The sequence below is a fragment of the Cydia fagiglandana genome, chromosome 1 (assembly GCF_963556715.1).
Source record: "Cydia fagiglandana chromosome 1, ilCydFagi1.1, whole genome shotgun sequence".
Taxonomy (NCBI): Eukaryota; Metazoa; Arthropoda; class Insecta; order Lepidoptera; family Tortricidae; genus Cydia; species Cydia fagiglandana.
The window spans coordinates 17,481,884-17,502,652 of record NC_085932.1 but is presented as its reverse complement, the minus strand read 5'-3'; the positions used below and the strand labels follow the sequence as shown (position 1 = coordinate 17,502,652).

General features: G+C 36.5%; 2 protein-coding genes across 2 annotated transcripts; both read right to left on the bottom strand.

The window, feature by feature from the left end:
• Positions 1-943: 943 nt before the first annotated feature.
• On the bottom strand, positions 944-9,093 carry LOC134665193 (ubiquitin thioesterase otubain-like). Its single transcript, XM_063522063.1, has 5 exons — positions 8,944-9,093; positions 8,549-8,848; positions 7,044-7,265; positions 6,269-6,379; positions 944-1,067 (listed from the first exon to the last, which is right to left on the bottom strand). Exons 1-5 carry the CDS (start codon positions 9,049-9,051, stop codon positions 981-983), a joined length of 828 nt encoding a protein of 275 aa, XP_063378133.1. The 5' UTR covers positions 9,052-9,093; the 3' UTR covers positions 944-980.
• Positions 9,094-12,426: 3,333 nt separating this feature from the next.
• On the bottom strand, positions 12,427-20,574 carry LOC134665183 (pre-mRNA-splicing factor SPF27). Its single transcript, XM_063522050.1, has 5 exons — positions 20,411-20,574; positions 18,954-19,117; positions 17,385-17,597; positions 13,291-13,444; positions 12,427-12,616 (listed from the first exon to the last, which is right to left on the bottom strand). Exons 1-5 carry the CDS (start codon positions 20,483-20,485, stop codon positions 12,485-12,487), a joined length of 738 nt encoding a protein of 245 aa, XP_063378120.1. The 5' UTR covers positions 20,486-20,574; the 3' UTR covers positions 12,427-12,484.
• Positions 20,575-20,769: the final 195 nt, after the last annotated feature.

The following is a 20,769-nucleotide window of genomic DNA, read 5'->3' as shown; positions in this document are numbered from 1 at the left end:
TTTGTTATTTTAAGGTTATACAAGTACTTATAGCTTGAATACCGTCCAACTTATAATAAAACACATAAGACCATTTTTGTTCTAAATTTAATGAGGATTAATTCTGTCCTTGACACTTTTTTGATATCTATTATAGTTTTCGTGAGAATGCCAAAAAACTAACAACGGGGACACATTTCAAGGTGGGGGGGGTCGAGCGTCAGGTGGAGGGGGGGGGGGAGAGTGGTGAATTTCAAACAGTACACCTAGATGTATCACGTCACACAGGTTTGAAAACTATATTAATTTGTTTCATTTTCCCATACATTGATTACATAGAATAACTCAATTACCTTATAGAAGTCGTGAACTACCGAGTCTTCGCTTCAGGTGAGCGACGGTAAAATTCTTCATCTGACTCGTCAGTTTTCTTTTCCTTCTGACTGGCATAGTTCTTAGATTTGGGCGTGTTACGTTTATTCCCACTAGTTATCAAGTTGCATCAATGGTACTTAACAACTGGGATTTTTTTGCCAACTACACTTACACCAGTTTTACACTTGTACCAGTAAATTTTTTTTATATTTTTCATGATATTTAATAATAGAGTTCTGGGAAAAAATGCCGCATGTGTCCAGTTCTTACCACTGGTAACAGCTGGGTATTAAAAAAACCCACAAATGTGTGTCACGCGTCTATTTTATCGCTTATTTGTTTTCACCGTCCTCTATTTTTAATAGGTAAATACATCATTTTGCAAAATACTTTATCTCACCCCAAAAAAAGTTGGAAAATATTTCGTATTTACAGTGATATACTGATAGGTATTCCCAAAGAGTAAAGTAAGTATGGTATTCCATAAAATTGTAAAATATATTTTAGCGTCGTGGTATGACAGCACAATAGAATATTGTTATTGATAGTCACTACTGCGGAGTCTGCGGACATTTAAATAAAAGATTGGTTTGTTGTAATGAACGGTGTTTATTGAGGAGCACACATCACGCGTAGAGGATGTCGTAATGGCCGGGCCGATACAGCAGCTGCACCTTCGGCGAGCAACCTTCGGGGAAGTCGTGCGCTATCACCTGCACACACAATCATAAATTAAGTAAGTACATGGCACTAATACCGCCGCTAACGTAGGTGTAGGTAATGTCGCCATCAGATAATTATATCGAAGCGGCCGAGTTGCTCAAAAATATCTCAACACGCATTCAAGCTTCTTGACAATAGAGGAGTGTTCATATAAGGCCTGATTCGTAACGGATTTGAAAAATTCAAAATGCTGGCACATAGCTCTAAAGACAAATATCCCTCTTTTGTTTTTAATATTGACATTACTAATGTCTCCAAATTATGTAGGCATCGTTTTTCATTACGTAAGACATAGATTTATAAGGCATAGATTCCTAGTCCGTACACCCCTAGTGAAGCCATTTCAAGTGCGACGTCACGTCACACTCGCATCATCGTATTCGAACGGCCCTCGCAGTACTCAAAGTCAAATCGGTCTGTGTACACCTCCCGTTTAAAAATCAAAAACTACAGGAAAGATGGTTGTTAGTAGTGAATGGGTGTCACAACACATCATATAATAAAAACAAACCGCTTGATATTACATTTCACGCGTAAGTATCGAGTTTAATGTGATATTTTTACATAATCGTAAATACAAAAATCCTAATTTTCGTCAGCCGCCATTTCTTCTAAATGTTGCCAGTGTAGTGAATATTTTTTCCTCCAAATGGGACATGACGTCTACATTCTAAAATAAATACGCTCAATGAAATTTCATTGTATAGTTATAGGAAATTATAATTAAGTTAATTATTTAGGTAAGTATTTACTTTTTTCTTATTTTTATTTTGTGTCATGTTCGTTTCAGTTTTCTGACTGACCTACTTCTGTCTGCGAGATGGAAGGAAAGAAATAGACTAAATCGGAATGACGCAATATGAAAACATTGGAAACGGACTAAACACAGTCGAATATGCTCTGTCCTATTTAAATTTATTCTTATTATTTTATTATGCACATTTGTGAAATAAATAAAAATAGTAAAAACTTATCAGCTATTTATTTAATACTTATTTCACAAAGTACAGAAATGCAATAAATCCTAAAATAAACCAAAAGCTTTTGCTACAAAATCGAATCTACACACTTCCAAATTATTAATAACCAAGTGTGGATGTTGTTAAAATTCCCCTACTTTGAGAGAAGTAAATGAATACTGGCAACATATTTTGTATGTATGTGTGTGTTTGCTGAGCGTAAAACACGAGCGTTCCACGCACACATCGATCGTGTTTCGGCTTCACTTTTGGCAGGTTAGCCGTATGGAGACTATTTGTCTATGCGTTATTAGTTTAAGACGTAAGAGCTGAAAAAACTAAAAAAAGATGAATCAACGTGAACGCCGTGATCAGATTGTCGCCAAATGGATGGAAAATACACAGCGACCGAACCACTTCATCGCAAAACAATTAAAAATCCCAAGAAATACCGTTGATACGGTTCTAAACCGATACTTTGAGACCTTGTCTACCGCTCAGAAGCCTCGAACCGTAGAACATGGTGGTGCTCGTGATCCTAGGCTAGACAGGAAAATCATTAAGACGATTCGCAACAACCGCAGTATGTCTGAACGGGATATAGCTAAAAAAACTCTTACCAATCAGTCAATGGTGAGACGTGCCAAGGAACGGGCTGGTATGAAGTCTAAAAAGAAGCGAAAAGTGCCGAAAACATCGGAAAAGCAAAAACTCACAATCAAAACCAGGTCTCGAAAGCTGTACGATTTTCTGGGTACAGACAATTTTCACTTGATTTTGGATGACGAAACCTATATGTGAAGGCGGACTTTTCAACACTTCCTGGCAATCAGTTTTATGTTATAGCTGATGGAGAAAATCTTCCAGATTCGGAAACTACCGTAAGAATGGAGAAGTTTGGCTCCAAGTATCTGGTTTGGCAGGCAATTTGCCCATGCGGCGATCGCAGCAGTGCATATGTTACAACTGGCACAATCAATAAAGACATTTACATCAATGAATGCTTGAAGAAACGGTTAATACCATTCATTCAAAAACACGATTCCTCGGCCTTATTTTGGCCAGACCTAGCTACAGCCCACTATGCAACGGATACCCTAAACTTTCTCAAACGACATGATGTCCAGTGGCCTATTTTATAAAGCTACAAGTTACAATTTACAAGCGGAAGTCTCGTTCTAACACATAGGGTTAGAAAGAGACTTCGGCTTGTAAATTGTAACTTGTAGCTTTATAAAATGGGCCACAGATCGTGCCTAAAGCACTGAATCCGCCAAATATTCCACAGTGTCGCCCTATCGAAAGGTATTGGGCTCTGGTCAAAAGAATCTTACGGAAGACAGGTAAGACTGCCAGCAATCAGCAAGAATTCCTGAGAAAGTGGAACGCAGCGAGCAGGAAAGTGGCTAATGACACTGTCGCACGGCTGATGGAGGGCATTCGGCAAAAATTGCGGCGGAGTGGGAGAAAAAGTAGAATTTCCATAATAGTCACGAGATGATAATTTTATACTGTTTTTTTAATATAAAATCATATATTTTTGTCAATTAAACCACTAAGCTGACAGAAACAGATTTTTTAATTTTTCAAATCCGTTACGAATCAGGGGGCCGATTTTTGAAATTCGAGCGTTCGATTTCGTCACTCGAAAATGTGTGGAAAATGGCCAAATGCTAATTTTTGAAAAACGATCGATAGAAATTGGGAATCTAGTGGTATTGACCACTCGTTTTCAATTCTATTAGTAGAATTTAAATACCTAGTAGTGGAGATATTATTGACCGAAATACACGAAATCGAGCGGTCTAATTTCAAAAATCGGCCCCCAGGCCTTATAAATTTGTGAGCACCTTGGCCGCTTCGATATATCTGATGGCGACTGTACCAGACATGGTTATTCGAACACAATACAACAGCAGTTTCTGTTGCTATAAAAATCCCAGGAATATAAATATACAAATATAAGGCGCGTAACGCGTAATAGCGCGTACTTGCATTCGATTTTGGTTACATTGCGGACTATTGATTACGTCCAATTCAACCGGCCGATCAAAAGTTTTGATTCAAAACCCAGTGGTAATCTATCAACCTCGTCTTATGGCTCCTCTACACGATGGGCCAACGCCGGCCTCTCCAAGGGACGCATTTATGCGTTAGAGAGAGCAAGTGATATAGCTATCTCATTCTACCGCATGGCTGCGTCCCGTGCCGACGTTGGCCCATCGTGTAGAGGAGCCATTACAATGTAATGAAACTCGCTCTAAATACTCTAAATGAGCCCTAAGTTTAATTAATGTACAATATACAAATAAAATAAGGCCCTGTAGCCACGTAGTCCGACTAGTCGGACGACGTGGATTTATTTTTCCCGTTAGTTCGTCTATCGGACTGCATGGAATCGCAATTCCATCTCGCCCGAGTGATCGCTCTACCTGGCCTTTTTAATTCCTGTTAGATCGGCCTGCATGGATTCGCAATTCCGCTTAGTTCGAGTGATCGGTCTACCTGGCATTTTTTTTCATATTAGATCGATTAATCGGACTAGAAACTCTCACCGGGATAAATCAATATAATAACTATGAAATGGAAGTCGGTTAAAAACAATTAAGTACTTACATGTTTTTTTATTGTTATATATATCTAATTGAATAATTTAACATAACAAAACAACTTTCCTGTTTTAAAATAAAACTTTCCTTAACCACACTAAAATGAATACTATCAATATTTACAGAACGAGCCTCTCCAAGCCAATCGCTCTAAAAAGAAACCGACATCTATATCAAAATCTGTAAGCATTGCATTTGTATCTAAAATAAAGTTGTCTCGTCGTAAAACTTCCCTTATTCTTTTTTCCAAGAGTACACCTTTCATCAGCATTCAGCAGTATTTCATATTTTAGAGCGATTGGCTTGGAAAGGCTTGCTCTTTAAATGTTGATAGTATTCATTTTAGTGTGGTTAAGGAAAGTTTTATTTTAAAACAGGAAAGTTGCTTTGTTAAGTATGTTAAATTATTCAATTAGATATGTATAACAATAAAAAACATGTGCTTAATTGTTTTTATTATATTGATTTATCCCGGTGAGAGTTTCTAGTCCGATTAATCGATCTAATATGAAAAAAAATGCCAGGTAGACCGATCACTCGAACTAAGCGGAATTGCGAATCCATGCAGGCCGATCTAACAGGAATTAAAAAGGCCAGGTAGAGCGATCACTCGGGCGAGATGGAATTGCGATTCCATGCAGTCCGATAGACGAACCAACGGGAAAAATAAATCCACGTCGTCCGACTAGTCGGACTAAGCAGTCGGACTACGTGGCTACAGGGAAATAAGGCTACAACAATAAAATGAGTGCCGAAACTTACAAGGTTTTATTTATGGTAGTGTCCGACCGTAGTTACGATTTCGACAGGCTTCAGCATAAAAATCTGATTTTTTATTTTATTTTGTAAAGGAAAAAATTTGCCGCTCATATCAATCCCAAACTTGCCTTCTCTACACCATTCACTTTAGAACAATTTTCTCGCTGGAATAACAATCGTAAAAACTAGTGCTTGCGCCAATTCTGGGATTAGTTGCGGACTCCAGGCTCCCATGAGCCGTAGCAAAATGCCGGCATAACGCAAGGAAAATACCAATTCGATTTTGGCCTTCGGTTGACGCTATGTTGATGATAGCGTTACTTTCTACAGAAATGTTGCCATCTTAGGCTATAGTTCGTTTTTTTTAGCATTAGAAATAATCTTGATGTCTTTTAATTGAAAAACACATTTTAAAAATAAGTTACGGCAAGTATGTAACAATTATGAATCTAATACTATCATTTATACTTTTGGTTTCATAAGTAATAGTTTTTGATTTTTAAAAAGCGTTTTTCAATTAAAAGACATGTCAAGATCGCTTACCTTCTTGCAAGTTCTTTTTTTTTATAGGGTCTCCTATAAACGCCATCGGCCGCTTACAGCAACACATCGTACGCCGCGTCACAATGCTTACCATAGAGAAACAGTACTGTTGTGGTCTTCGTCACACGTGAACATTGGCGTCTGGACTTCATACAAACATTAATGTCAGACATCGCATATAGCATAAAATAAGAGACTAGCCTTATGTATTATCATACATACAATACAACGTGATACTGTATGTATGCGTACAGCAGCCGGCGGATCCACGGCTAACTTGACAAACTTGAAAGACATATAAATTAAAACAGTTAGATCTACCTGGCTGTTGGTGCCACGGTCCATGTACTTGACGCGCACGCCGGCGTTTAGCGCGGCGCTCAGGGCGATGATGTGGATGTGGTCGGACTCCTTGTACATCGGCTCCACCTCCTGCAAGTAGGGCAAGTCACACATGTGTCAACACATAACAACATGCATATTACAACTGCCCAATATCAAAAAATACACGTGAGGTTGTGTGGGGAGAGGGGGTAGCCAAAAACCTCACCAAATATCACCAAGGGGGAGGGGAGGATCAAAAAGTAGCCGAAAATAGGTTAACTGGTAGAGAATGCCTTCTGGCATTAAGTTCGCCTTTTGTACAATTTTTACTGTGCAATAAAGTTTAAATAAATAAAATACCTCGCGTGATTTGTGCACAACCCCTTTTCGACTATTGCAGACGATTTACGGTGTAACACCGGAGAAACACCAAGTTTGGTGGCTGAATAGACCGATGCAAGACTGACATGGTTTACAACAGTTCTGACAAGAGAAGTTTGCGGAAAACGGTACTGATACACCTTGTCGTCGTTTTTGTCTCTTATCCCACACTGCCCACAATATACATGCTAAACTAAACAAGGAATTGGCTACTTTCCCACTAGTCAAATCAGCTTCGTTTTTAGATCTGTCAAAACAATTTGCTAATATGGAATTTTTGAAAACTTGTGTAGTGACGTCACAGTCAACTCACCTACTTTTAAAGCCTACTCCAGCTGTTTCCATCTGACTAGTGCTATGCTATGCCATAACTTTAATATAATCTGCTTACTTGTCTACAAAACTCAGTGACTGTCCTGGGTCCCTCAATAAAATTTTGATAAAAGTCTTGTTGTGTTTGCAGTGCCCCAGATGTTACAAGGCGAAGGTACACCACAATGTAGTCCGAGTAGCCCTGCTTATTGAACTTGTCATGCAGCTCCACGCGGGCTTTTTCCAGCTCTTCAGGGGCACCTCCAGCTTGTTCGCCCACTCGTTGGACCACTTCCATAAACTAGAAAATGGAGAAAATAATCAATGATTTATCATTTTCGCATTTAATGAGTAAACTACACCAACTATATACTCAAAAGTGACAATTCCAAACAATACTTACTCACTTACTTGTAGTAGTTCGTTTTTTTTAGCATTAGAAATAAGGTAAACAATCTTGATGTGTCTTTTAATTGAATAACACATTTTAAAAATAAGTTACGGCAAATATGTTACAATTATGAATGTAATACGATATTTTATATTCTTCTGCTTTCATAAGTAATAGTTACTGATTTTTAAAAAGCCTTTTTCAATTAAAAGACATGTCAAGTTCGCTTACCTTCTTGCAAGTTCTTTCTAATGCTAAAAAAACTAACTATAATACTTATTCTTTGCAAATAAATACTTGTACTTAATAATATCGAAATTGTTAGTGGGCATTTGTTTTTCCATTATTGATGCAAGTACAAAGAACATCCTTTGAATAATTCCTGGACGGTTTTATCATCATCAACATACATCAGGTTTTGAGTTAAGAATGTTTTACACTAGCCAAAACATAGGTAACCTCTGTAAAAAAACTATTTACACATTTTTGAACATATTAAGTGGTTACCACCTATTTCTAATTTATAGTTTGGCAACTATTTTACAAAAACAAAGTTATACATAAATACACAAAATCAATCCTGCACCCAGTGTGTTTATGATCATCACACAATATTTTACCAAGTTTTTCCCGTTTGTCATAAACATGCTTGAGTAATATTTATTATTTGCTTTTATGCAGTTCTTTTTTCTGTATTATCATACTGAGTTAGAGGTTTAGATGTTTAATTATAAAAAAGGCTGATTTTGTTGTAATTGCAATGACACTCCAAATTATGCCTAAGGGTTGATATATTATATATATACCTAGTTGTAGTCTTTAAATATTATCCTTTGAAAAAAAATTGCATACCTACATTATTTAATAATTAAAGTTATAAACAATTACTAAAATATCAAATTCTATAACTATGTTACTAAGATATTTTTCATGTAATTGATGACATTGTTATGATGTAGTACAGTCAGCTCCAGAGAAAAGGTTACCCCCCCTACACAGAAATTCACATACAAAGGTGCTAAACCAATAGTATTGCTGAATGTACTTAACCTCCAGAATGTATTTCCACAACTCATTGATCAATTATTAACTAAGAGACGTTACATAAAACCTCGAAAAAATAAAACACAATTTGACATCGTAACAAAGAAAAACAAAACAACAAAAAGTAACCTAAAAAAATCGCGACTCACCGTCTCATAAAAATCTTCGACTGTGAACTGTGAGAAACCTAATGCGACGAGAGTATCCTTCGAATTCTTTGCTAACTCGTGGAATTTTTCATATTCCGCTTTGTCCGTCAGGAGATGTTCTAAATACGCGTATGAAAATGCCCGGAAGAAACAGTTACCGTCCGGTCGCGTTCTCCGTATATATTTGTACTTAGCCGCTAAGTCTTTTACTTTTAATAGATATACGGGATCTTCATTATACTCTTTTTCTAGCGACGACAAAGGCTCGAGTTCTCCGACTAGAGGAATGCTCTCTGAAATCTGCAAAACAAACAGTAACCCACATTTTGTATTGCTAAATTGCAACTGAGCAAAATAATAAAGTACTTCATAACTGGTCTCTTTAAAAAGCTTACCTCTTTTTCTATCTCTCGTTGCTGTTTCATAATCAATTCATCTTGATTTATCGAATTATCTGGTATATTACCGGTACAGCCGCTACTGCTCGATGCATCGTCCGCCATTTTCAAATAAAATTGACAGATGAATGACGACAAATGACAATCGAGCGAAAAGGCATTTGACGCGTTCCGATTCAAATTATAAGATGCGTTCAGAAATCTGATGCTTTTTTAGTGCATGCATAAGGGCGGTATTTCATCTGTCCAATATATGGTCAAATGTACATTGAGTCTTACTCTTTTATTGAGCAAAATGTGAGACACAAATTTGATCAAATATTGGACAGGTGGAATACCGTTCACTGGGAATACCACCCTAAGGAGCAGGGAAGCTGCGCATGCTAAGGCATTGCGCTCACAAACAGTGCAAACACCCGAGCAAACAGTGCAAACACCCGAGCATACAGTGCGCTTGATCTGCGTGACTAAGTTTGTAGAGTCGGATGTCTAGGTCTACCTTAGTAGCTGCTTCCGCAACTGTTACCAGTGGCTTTTACAAACGTTGCTACAATAGGCATGCGATTTTAGGTAAATTTAATTGCTAGCTAAGTATTTAAGTAGGAGCAACGAATTCGATCGATCAAGTAAACTTAAGTTTCTCAAGATCAAGTTACTGCACACCGTGGTATGGGGACCTTGCACTTTGAGACTATGCGCTGAAACTTGGCACAGTTGATTCTTAGCTGGTCTTGAGCAGAAACAGACCGGGAGCCGTTGAGAGCCACGTCTCATTTAGTGGGGGGAGAGGGGAAGTTCGACGCTGCCGCGCTTCACTTGGAGCAATATTTCTCTAAAACTATACCTATTAGGGCATGTGATATATCATTTTCGGATAAATTAAGGATGAGGAATCTAGTTGTAGAACAAAAACAATGCACTTTCTAACAAAAAAAAAGCATTAAGTATAAAAGACTAAAAAACGTAATTTTGAATTTTTCATAATTACCAAATTTTTTTTAAAGTGTAGCAGGAATCTGATAACAAAAAATATAGTCGTAAAGCTACACTTATTACGTTTAAGAAAATATATAGTTTATTATACAAAACTATTGATAAATGGGAGATAAAAAATAATATTAAGCGTGGGTCAGAGTGATCTCAATACAAAATATTATGAATGTGGGAAAGTTACTTATAAGTAATTTGTTCTACAATCGTTTATTTTTCTTGTTTTTCGTAAATAACTCGTAAACGGAAGCCCACAGCAAAAAAATATCTTTTACGTAAATAATCTGTTTTAGATTTCTTATAAAATAAATGCTGCTTTTTTTCGCTAGGATGAATATTAAAAAAAATATTGAAGGGAGAAAATAAATACTTAGGTCCCCTTTTTTAGTAATTCGTAAATAACTCGTAAACGATGGCCAATAGCAAAAAATGTTTTATTACATGAATAATTTACATAAAATTTCCTACAAAAAAGGTTATTCAAACTTTTTCGCTAGGGTCAATATTTAAAAAGAGGACCTTAGAATTTATTTTCTCTCTTTAATATCGTTTTTAATATTGACCCTAGCGAAAAAGTTTAAATAACCTTTTATGTATGAAATTCTATGTAAATTATTCATGTAATAAATTTTTTTGTGCTATTGGCCATCGTTTACGAGTTATTTACGAATGACTAAAAAAGGGGACCTTCCAATTTATTTTCTCCCTTCAATTTTTTTTTAAATATTCATCCTAGCGAATAAAAGTAGCACTTATTTTATAAGAAATCTGAAACAAATTATTTACGTAAAAGATATTTTTTTGCTGTGGGTTACCGTTTACGAGTTATAACTTGGTCAAGCAGATCTTGTCAGTAGAAAAAGGCGGCAAATTTGAAAAATGTAGGCGCGAAGGGATATTGTCTCATAGAAAATTTGAATTGCGCGCCTTTTTTTACTGACAAGATTTGCTTGACCATCTTTATTTATGAAAAACTAATAGTACATTATTGCAGAGGCCGGGAAAGGGCAATTCGTGGATGAGTTTCGATTTTGTCGGACGACGCGAAGCGGAGTCCCCGACAAAGAAGACGAATCCACGAATTGCGATTCCTGCCGAGGCATATATAGTGCTTTTCTCCAAACATGCGAGGAAATAAGCTAAAATAATTAGGTATTATTTAAGCATCAAGCATCACTCAAATCAAACCTTCACATCAAAAATGTCAAAAACAATTTCCCTCTTTAATTAATTTTTAAAAGTTAAAGGCACAAACTTATTCTGCCATTCAGTACCATTCAATATTCGTTCATTCAATATAAGTAATTGCGCAATATAGTTTGTCAAACCAACTTTTCAGTCAGTAAGAACCAGGAAAACTACACCCATCCTTTTCTTTTGGGTGCTAGTACTAGTGTAAGACAAAGATAGTATGATTCTCTTTGTCTATGTTTGAACTGAGAAAGTCCTTTGACAAACTATGTAAGCTTTATGAACACGGATGAGATTTAAAAAAAATATAAAAATAATCTTTGATTTTATTAAGCAGTATTCGCACGATCATACACGTGAAATGATAGCTGATCGGGTCGTGTAGAAGCGGCTCGCGGCAATAATAATTGGCTGTTTGCGTTTTTTATTATTAAAAAGTAAAAAACACTACAGTAATAAGTTATTACTGTAGTGTTTTTTTACTTCCCGTCCGCTAGAACAGGACAGCGATAGTTTGATGTTTTTTAGTTAGAGTTTGACATTAACGAAGAACTTCCCGTACTATTTTTGCTACAGTAAGGTGAACATTTCCGAGCATATTGGAGAAAAAAAAATAAACGACTGTAGAACAAGTTATAAGTAACTTTCCCACCTTAATAATATTTTGTATTGAGATCACTCTGATCCACGCTTAATATTATTTTTTATCTCCCATTTATCAATAGTTTTGTATAATAAACTATATATTTTCTTAAACGTAATAAGTGTAGCTTTACGACTATATTTTTTGTTTTCAGATTCCTGCTACACTTTTAAAAAAATTTTGTAATTATGAAAAATTCAAAAATACGTTTTTTAGTCTTTTATACTTAATGCTTTTTTTTGTTAGAAAGTGCATTGTTTTTGTTCCAAAACTAGATTCCTCATCCTTAATTTATCCGAAAATGATATATCACATGCCCTAATAGGTATAGTTTTAGAGAAATGTTGCTCCAAGTGAAGCGCGGCGGCGTCGAACTTTCCCCCTCCCCTCCACTAAATGAGACTTGGTTTTCGATGTCTACCGGTCTGTTTCTGCTCAAGACCAGCTAAGAATCAACTGTGCCAAGTTTCAGCGCATAGTCACAAAGTGCAAGGTGTCGTGCACTAACAAACCAGGTATAAACGCTGGAATATATGGCAAATCGGATGCGATTATTGGTGACGTTTGAAGAGGTCTTTATTTGCATGCTATACTTACAAGCACACACGACTCTTTGGTCAGAGTATAATAATATTTTATAAAAATATACATTACAATAAGTTGTCATTTACTCATTTATTCCTAATACAAATGTAATATTAATGGTATCTTAATTTAATCCGCAAACATGTCTTCAATCTTCTTTTGCACTTCTTTTTCCGACTCTGAATTGAGCTTGTCTGGCAACATTTTCACCGCGTCCAGATCAGCGGGTTCACCGTCATCCGCCGTCGCCTGTCCTTGGGCCTGTAAACAAAAAACAATCACTCTATAATGCAAATGATAAGAAACACTAACCCAATCACATGGCCTACCATGAAACACGACAATCGAAAGTTCGGTTTCTGCCTCTCTATCTCTTGCTTATTCGATCGATAAAGAGGCAGATAACGAAATTTAGATTTTCGTGTTTCGCGGTAGGCCACCTGTAAACAAACCGCCTTGATGCATCAATGTCATAGTAACAACTTGTCAAAAAACTGTTTAAGGTGTAGTATGTAATACGTTACTCTATGGTTTACGATTGCTGCACTCTGGCGGCAGTACATTGCAGTAACACTCCCTATTTAACTATAGGTAGAATAAATCAAATTGTTTATACTTACTATAAACTTTATAGTAACGGCGTAAGCTGTGACACCTGAGCCCGGCGCGATTCCAGCCTGCATCACTTGAGGTCTTGGTCGTTTTCTCTTGAATAATATCCATATTATGGCATCTATACTATGGCACACCGACCTTGTCAGCAGAAAAAGGCGGCAAATTGAAACAATATGTAGGCGCGAAGGGTTATCCTCCCATAGAAAAAAATATAATTTCACGCCTTCGCGCTACTGCCAAGTTGGGTGTGTTTCAGTGTATTTATTAACATTTATTTGCTTTAATTAATAAGAGTATTATTTATCAAAATGTTTGTGCACCTTCTGTAGCTGTATGTCTAGCTGCAGCAGCGCCCGCTCGAGGCGGTAGTTGTCCGACACGAGCTGCGCCCAGCGCCGGCGAAGTGCGCGCAGCCTCGTGCCGCTCGCCGTCTGCGACCGTTTGCGCTCCCAGTTCACCGCCGCTATCTGCTTTCTGGAACATACAAATTTACCTTAGTTCGTCCCGACCCGAATTCAAGCTGCAGATTTTTATAATTTCCACTGCGGGTACGGATTTAATTATGTTAAAATGCCTATGAGACCATTTTCAGACCCTTATTCATCATTTTCATTATGATCGGTACCGCCAGTACCGTGCCGGATCCATCGGCTATCGTTTTTAGCGCGAACATACCTAATCTTATATTTAGGGATGTCATTTGTAGTCGGCGATTAGTCGGCAAAAATGGCCGATTAGTCGGCACTTTATTAGTGAAATAAAAACAGAAAAAAGAAATGAACAGTCAATATTTACCATATGTTTTATATTATATTTTACTAATATATATAATATAATACTTATTCAGGGTGCATGTAAGTGATGTACGAAAACTTTTGTTCATTTATAATTGACCGATTGATCGTTATCGTATTAGGGGTGATCCATTAATTACGTCACACGAATTTCTAGGTTTTTGACCCCTCCCCCCTCCTTGTCACACTTGGTCACATTTGGCAATCCCCTCCCCCTAATGTGACGTCACATATTTTCTACGAAACCGCCAAATCGAATTAAGTAAGTACCTAAGTATTATTAATATTTTATCAAAATATTTTTGACGATAGAAATATTAGTAATTTTATAACCCAAAACTGCTTAGTAAAGAAAATTAAACGAATAAAAACGATTATCGTTTTAAAAACTTGTTATTTAAATGTATTAGCGAATAAAATAATTTAAATAAATTTTCGGTTACTGATGAAGGTAAAGTGACGTCACAAAGTTTGTGTCTCCCCCCTCCCCCATGTCACAATATGTCACATTTTCTTGACCACCTACCTCCCCCTAAACGTGTGATGTAATTAATGGATGACCCCTTATGTTGGTGGGCGGGTGTTTTCCTCTACAGGCCGATCTCAACTTATTCTCGTGTAATTTCATATGCAAGTTCAATAGTTAAATAATTTTAATATTATTCAGTTTTTGTTTTTTTTTTAAGAGCCCACAGGAGTGGTCATTTCTCCATACAAACGTACTCGACTGTTTCCTCCGTGGGTTTAGATGCTAGAGCAATGATTTTTTTAACACAGATTAATGTTGTAAATATCTGTGTGGGACCGTTTTTTGATATTTTTGTTTTTTAAGGCGCTAGAGGCTTTTGTTTTTGAAGGATCAAAAATGGCCAAAATGGCCTCATTGACAATGCCGCAATGAGAGGCATAGTATTCAAAACTGATATCAATTAGCCAAAAAAGCAAAACGGTCCGACACAGATAAGTAATTTCATAATCATTTAGATTTCCAAATTTGGTTACGATTGGTTAAGTTTTGGAGGAGGAAACAGTCGAGTACGAAACCTCGATTTTTGAGATTTTTACGCAGGGTTTTTCGTCATGTCCTTATCGCGCTAGTTTTAGGCGCTGCTTCCGTTAGCGAGACGGGTATATTTACCTAAAATGTTTAAAACTCAGCTCCTGTTTCGTCTTAATGGTGGAGCCATGGGAAACTGTTAATATTATTGCAAAATTTAGAGACTTTGACAGGGCACGTTGCTCGTAAAGACGCTGACCCCCCTGTGGTCAGCGTCTTATATAGGTTCTTCCATAGGTTCTTAACTGGCGACTACGTAAGGGAAATAGAGCCTTGGAAATACCTCCTACAAGCTGTACTGACGGTCTGCTCAGGATCGCAAAATAAAAGAAAGACAGAAATTAAACGAGAATTCTTGTGATAGGTCTTTGAACCTGTAGAGAACACCTTTTAACCAAGCTAAAATGATGAATAGCGCAACCAAAGGAGCAAAACTATTATTTTTCCACCTGAATTTATACGAAACTAATGATCTGGCCGATTAGTCGGCTAGTCGGCCAAATCAATAGTCGGTACATCACTACTTACATTACGTTACCAGGCGTGTCTCACTCCGCGATTTCGTCGCTTTGCTACAGGTAGCTAAAAGTACATCCGTTCGGCCCCAATTTTGGGGTTTGCCATAAGCCGCGCGTGGCGCTGTCGCCACCTAGCGGCCATATCTGTGCTGATCGTAACAGACGCGTTTTGTTAGAGAGTGAATCTTCTGTACTTAGTACTATTATTTATTCTGTGACGTTATACCCATCTGGACCCAGTTTTTCACCTACAAAATCGCAATTTCCTTGTTTTCCATACATCGAAAAGGCTTCTAAGCAATATGATGTACTGTCATTTTGTTAGAAGCATTTCGTCAGTAAAGTGCGATTGTCAGACTTTGACTGACATAAACATAAGTACCTAATTTGTGACGGCTTATTATTAACCGGGCTACTAAAATATTAAACAGGAACTTTCATTGGGCATAATATAATATAATTTGGCTGTGCATTAATATTTTAGCGACAAAAAAAATATATTAGCCTCAAATATAAGCATCATATTATTAAAAAAACTGGCAGCAAAATCAAGCCACCCAAAAAAATTATAGGGAACTTAAAGTGATAGGTTGGCGACTAAAATAATAAATTGGCAACTAATATTGTAAAGCGATCATAAAATTTAGTTGTCATCTAGTTGTTCACACCTAGGTAATCAACTATAGTCATAACTGAGCATGTCGTTTCAGCTAGGTAGTATTTTAACACGAAAGCAGTTAAATTTAATGAATATTGGTCACTTTTTACACAAAACACCTCAAATTAATTTACCAATACGTAATGGTCAGTATACTTATAGTCGAAATTTCTAATCATGAAACGCCTAATGGCCATTATACCATTTGATCTTTAAATTTTTAATTACTAATTTCAATAGTTACCGCTGTGTTCTTCTAGAGTCAACAGATAGGTGCGACGACGAGCAAAGCGAGGAGGAGCGTGTTAGGTTGACCGTGTAATGACCAAACAAAATATTATAAAAGAACTTCATTTTTGAATTAATAGATAGCCGTTTTCTTTTTAAAATGTGCTTCATAAATGGTCTCCAATATAATAATTCAGTTGCCAAATAAATACTTGGTATGTACCTGCCTAAAAATAATCAAAAGCTGTAATGGCATTAAAATACAACTCATATTGATATATTTTAAGGCTCCGTTTTTGTTGCCAAACTATTAATTTTAGTACCCATTTATATTTTTTTAAACTACCCAAATTCGATTAATTAGTTGACCGGTTAAATACGTGCCATTTGTGACTATTGCTTTAAGCCTTAAGGCAACGAGCCCGTTAAAATAGACATTTGATCCCACAAAACAAACCTTATCGATTGATACCTACCTGCCGTTAATAAAAAATTGACAACTAACATATTTTAATTTGGGATTCGCATTAAGGAACCTTTTTTTTTTACAAGCTTTTATTTAACTTGCCCTGTTTAGTATGTACAGTTGTGTGCAATATAATAGCAGTTCTTTTTAGGGTTCCGTACCTCAAAAGGAAAAACCGGAATCCTTATACAAGCTTTTATTTAACTTGTCCTGTTTATTAGTATGTATAGTTGTGTGCAATATAATAGCAGTTCTTTTTAGGGTTCCGTACCTCAAAAGGAAAAAACGGAAGCCTTATAGGATCACTGTCTGTCCGTCTGTCACAGCCAAGTTGAAAGAGTTATTCAAGAAAATAGGCAAACCCCTCTCCCCTCCTTTTATCTCCGAAACTACCTACACAAAATAGTTGTTTACCTATATATGACAGGAAAACGTATTAGGAATATGGAGTCAAGCGTGAGGACTTAATTACTTAGTTATTGATTCGACCCCTACAGGTTTTATAGACCCTTGGAATGCGAGTACAACGCCAAGTGGCTGATTTTTTTGTAATTCTTGTGCATTACTTGAAATTATTTCAAAATTAACTGTACTATAATATAGGCTTTAAGTAATACCTACTAACTCACGTAAATTCTTATAAAATCGTAAAACTTGAACCAAATATGAAGTTTTATAGTCTTATCTTTTTACCTTAAATTAGTATGCACATTCTGGGCACTAGTGACAAGTGCTTGGAGCGTATTGAGATAGGAGCGCCAGGACTCTGCCCCATAGTGCAGTTGTAACTCAAGATTCAGCACTCGAGTGGCCTGGTGGGAGAGTTGGGCGTGCGAGTTGTCCACGGACTCGGCCCAGGCCGCCGGCTCACCGAGGCGGCCTGCGGGTGGCGGAGGTAGCTCATATCTGTAAGAGAAGCATTTTTTTAGCTATGTCAAATTACTACACTAATGACACTAATGTAAGCAGTTGCATGATAATCCGATAGCATCCATGACATAATAGCAGCTGCATACAATTTCATCTCGCTTTATCATATGGTTGCAATGTGAACGTGCATGGTTTAAGATAAACAAAAAACAAAGATACCAACACATTGATTCGTATTGGATAAAAAAAAAAGATTATTTCCCTGTAGGCCTAGCACATGATTGGAACGACAGTATCTCGTGGTGAGATAGACTTATCACATACAGTAGAATCTGTTTTTAATGACACTGAAGAGGAAACACATCATACTAAGGGGTCATCCATTAATTACGTCACACGTTTAGGGGGTGGGAGGGGCTCAAGAAAATGTGACATGTTGTAACATGGGGAGGGGGGAGTCACAAACACTGTGACTGCATTTTAACTTCATCACTATTCATCAGTAACCCAAAATTAATTTATATTTTTTTATTCGCTGTACATTTAAATAATGAGGGTTTGGTAATTTTCGTACTTAATTAGTTTTGTGTCATAAAATTACTAATATTTCTTTTACTAAAAATATTTTTTTATTAAAAAAATATTTTTTTATTAAAAAAATATTTTTTATTAAAAAAATATTTTTTATTAAAAAAATATTTTTTATTAAAAAAATAATGCCGAGTTAGTATTGTCGATTTCGTTGAAAACAAAATTGCCTAAAATGTGACATCACACCAGGTGGGGAGGGATTTGCAAAATGTGACCAAGTATGACAAGGAAGTCAAGGGGGGGGGAGGGGTCAAAAACCTAGAAATTCGTGCGACGTAATTAATGGATGATCCCTAAGCGGATGTCATAGAAACCATAGTTTCTTATTGTTGTTACATTTTCTAAAATTAATACCATAATATCCGGGTGACCGCTCAAAAATGCGCGTTTTCCCAAGGATACAACCTGCTAGATTGATTTATTGCCCCTGAAACCCCCATAAAGCAAATTTCATTGAAATTGTTATGGCCATTTTTGAGATCCCTGAAGTATATAAATAAACAAGAATTGCTTGTTTATACCTTGTAGCTGTTATGAACTCGCCACTGAGAATTGAAACAATCTATGCAAAAATCAGATCATACAGCCTTGCAAGGAAAGATGCGGGGACAGCTATCAAAACCAGCAAAGGTATCAGTATAGCTGGTCATGATTTCATGAAACCAGGATTAATAGGATTATTACTTCCACTGTATAGAGTCTGTGCGGAAAGAGAAGATTTGTGGAATTTCAGGAAGCCTATAGGTACATTCTATGACTCATCTCTTTCCACATAGACTCTCTAAAATATGAAAATGGAACCTTTTCATAGATAAGGGTTCCATAGGAAGCCTCTGCTGTACTCTTTCCATCTCTCTCTGTAGAGCTGCAGTTTCAAACGCCGTGCTAGGTTCTGGCCCTGCATTTTCAAGGTAGTTTTTAGTTGGCCTGTAGCGACGGCATTCTTCTTCTACCATAGAAAGTGCCTGAAAAAAGATCAGGGCCATTTAGATTTTATTTAATTATTGTGTTAAGGGGTCATCCATTAATTACATCACACGTTTAGGGGGAGGGAGGGGGTCAAGAAAATGTGACATATTGTGACATGGGGGAGGGGGGAGACACAAACTTTGTGACGTCACTTTTTTAACTTCATCAGTAACCGAAAATTTATTGAAATTATTTTATTCGCTATACATTTAAATAACAAGTTTTTAAAACGATAATCATTTTTATTCGTTTAATTTTCTTTCCTAAACAGTTTTGGGTTATAAAATTACTAATATTTATATCGTCAAAAATATTTTGATAAAATAATTATAATACTTAGGTACTTACTTAATTCGATTTGGTGATTTCGTAGAAAAAATGTGACGTCACACTAGGGGGGAGGGGTTTGCCAAATGTGTTAAGGGGTCATCCATTAATTACATCACACGTTTAGGGGGAGGGAGGGGGTCAAGAAAATGTGACATATTGTGACATGGGGGAGGGGGGAGACACAAACTTTGTGACGTCACTTTTTTAACTTCATCAGTAACCGAAAATTTATTGAAATTATTTTATTCGCTATACATTTAAATAACAAGTTTTTAAAACGATAATCATTTTTATTCGTTTAATTTTCTTTCCTAAACAGTTTTGGGTTATAAAATTACTAATATTTATATCGTCAAAAATATTTTGATAAAATAATTATAATACTTAGGTACTTACTTAATTCGATTTGGTGATTTCGTAGAAAAAATGTGACGTCACACTAGGGGGGAGGGGTTTGCCAAATGTGACCAAGTGTGACAAGGAGGGGGGGAGGGGTCAAAAAACCTTGTGACGTAATTAATGGATGACCCCTAAAATAAGTAGGTGCTAAACAAATTTCCCCATGAGACTAGGGTTACCAGATGTCTGGAATTTTCCTGACATGTCAGGAATTTTGGCCATTAGTCAGGATTGCGGCCGGAATACGAAATAGGAATTTTAGACTTTTATGTACCTAAAAAGGTACAGTTTAAACCTAAAAAAATTGTCAAGTAATCCCAAATTTGGATCTGGTAAACCTACATGAGACTAACCAAAAATCGCGAACTACCCCATGGGAAAGGAAACCTTATTCAGTATGCCAATTTAATACATTTTTCACCTTAGAAATCACCACCTCAAAATCACCCAGTATTTTATTTCATTTTACATGGTAATTTATATAAGATCTTGGGTAAAAAGAATATAAAACATGATAACAATAACATTACGAAAATATCGAGGTTATGTTTCCTACGTACCGCTTCTCGAACTCCTGGGTCATCGTATCCTTGGTCAATGTATGGTAATGCATCCACTACAACTTCTCCTGCCATTTTGCCGCAATAAATATATCATGAATAATATTAGTCTAAAATATTTCTTAGTTTATTTTCTAGAAATAAAATAAGCGTCAATAATTGTTGATAGAGAACATATAGAGCAGGGCTGTTTCACTTAGAACTATCAATATGAAGTATGGGGGCATATGTCTTGTCATGAATCTAGAGATGTCGCTGGTAACGGCAAACATTTTACCCCTCATCCACTTGTTTTATTTCCTGGTGCAACATTTCACAGTGCTCAGCGTTTAGTTATACGCAGAAAAACAGCGGTGCAG

What these genes read in the sequence shown, in the direction of transcription:
- LOC134665193 (XM_063522063.1), bottom strand. Translation starts at nt 9,051, where the DNA reads ATGGCGGACGATGCATCGAGCAGTAGCGGCTGTACCGGTAATATACCA. An exon ending in AACGAGAGATAGAAAAAGAG is followed by an intron (nt 8,849 to 8,943) that starts GTAAGCTTTTTA and finishes TTTGTTTTGCAG; the next exon opens with ATTTCAGAGAGCATTCCTCT. An exon ending in TCACTGAGTTTTGTAGACAA is followed by an intron (nt 6,380 to 7,043) that starts GTAAGCAGATTA and finishes CCCTACTTGCAG; the next exon opens with GAGGTGGAGCCGATGTACAA.
- LOC134665183 (XM_063522050.1), bottom strand. Translation starts at nt 20,485, where the DNA reads ATGGCAGGAGAAGTTGTAGTGGATGCATTACCATACATTGACCAAGGA. An exon ending in GAACCCTTATCTATGAAAAG is followed by an intron (nt 17,598 to 18,953) that starts GTTCCATTTTCA and finishes CTTCTCTTACAG; the next exon opens with ATATGAGCTACCTCCGCCAC. An exon ending in AATGTGCATACTAATTTAAG is followed by an intron (nt 13,445 to 17,384) that starts GTAAAAAGATAA and finishes TGTATGTTCCAG; the next exon opens with AAAGCAGATAGCGGCGGTGA.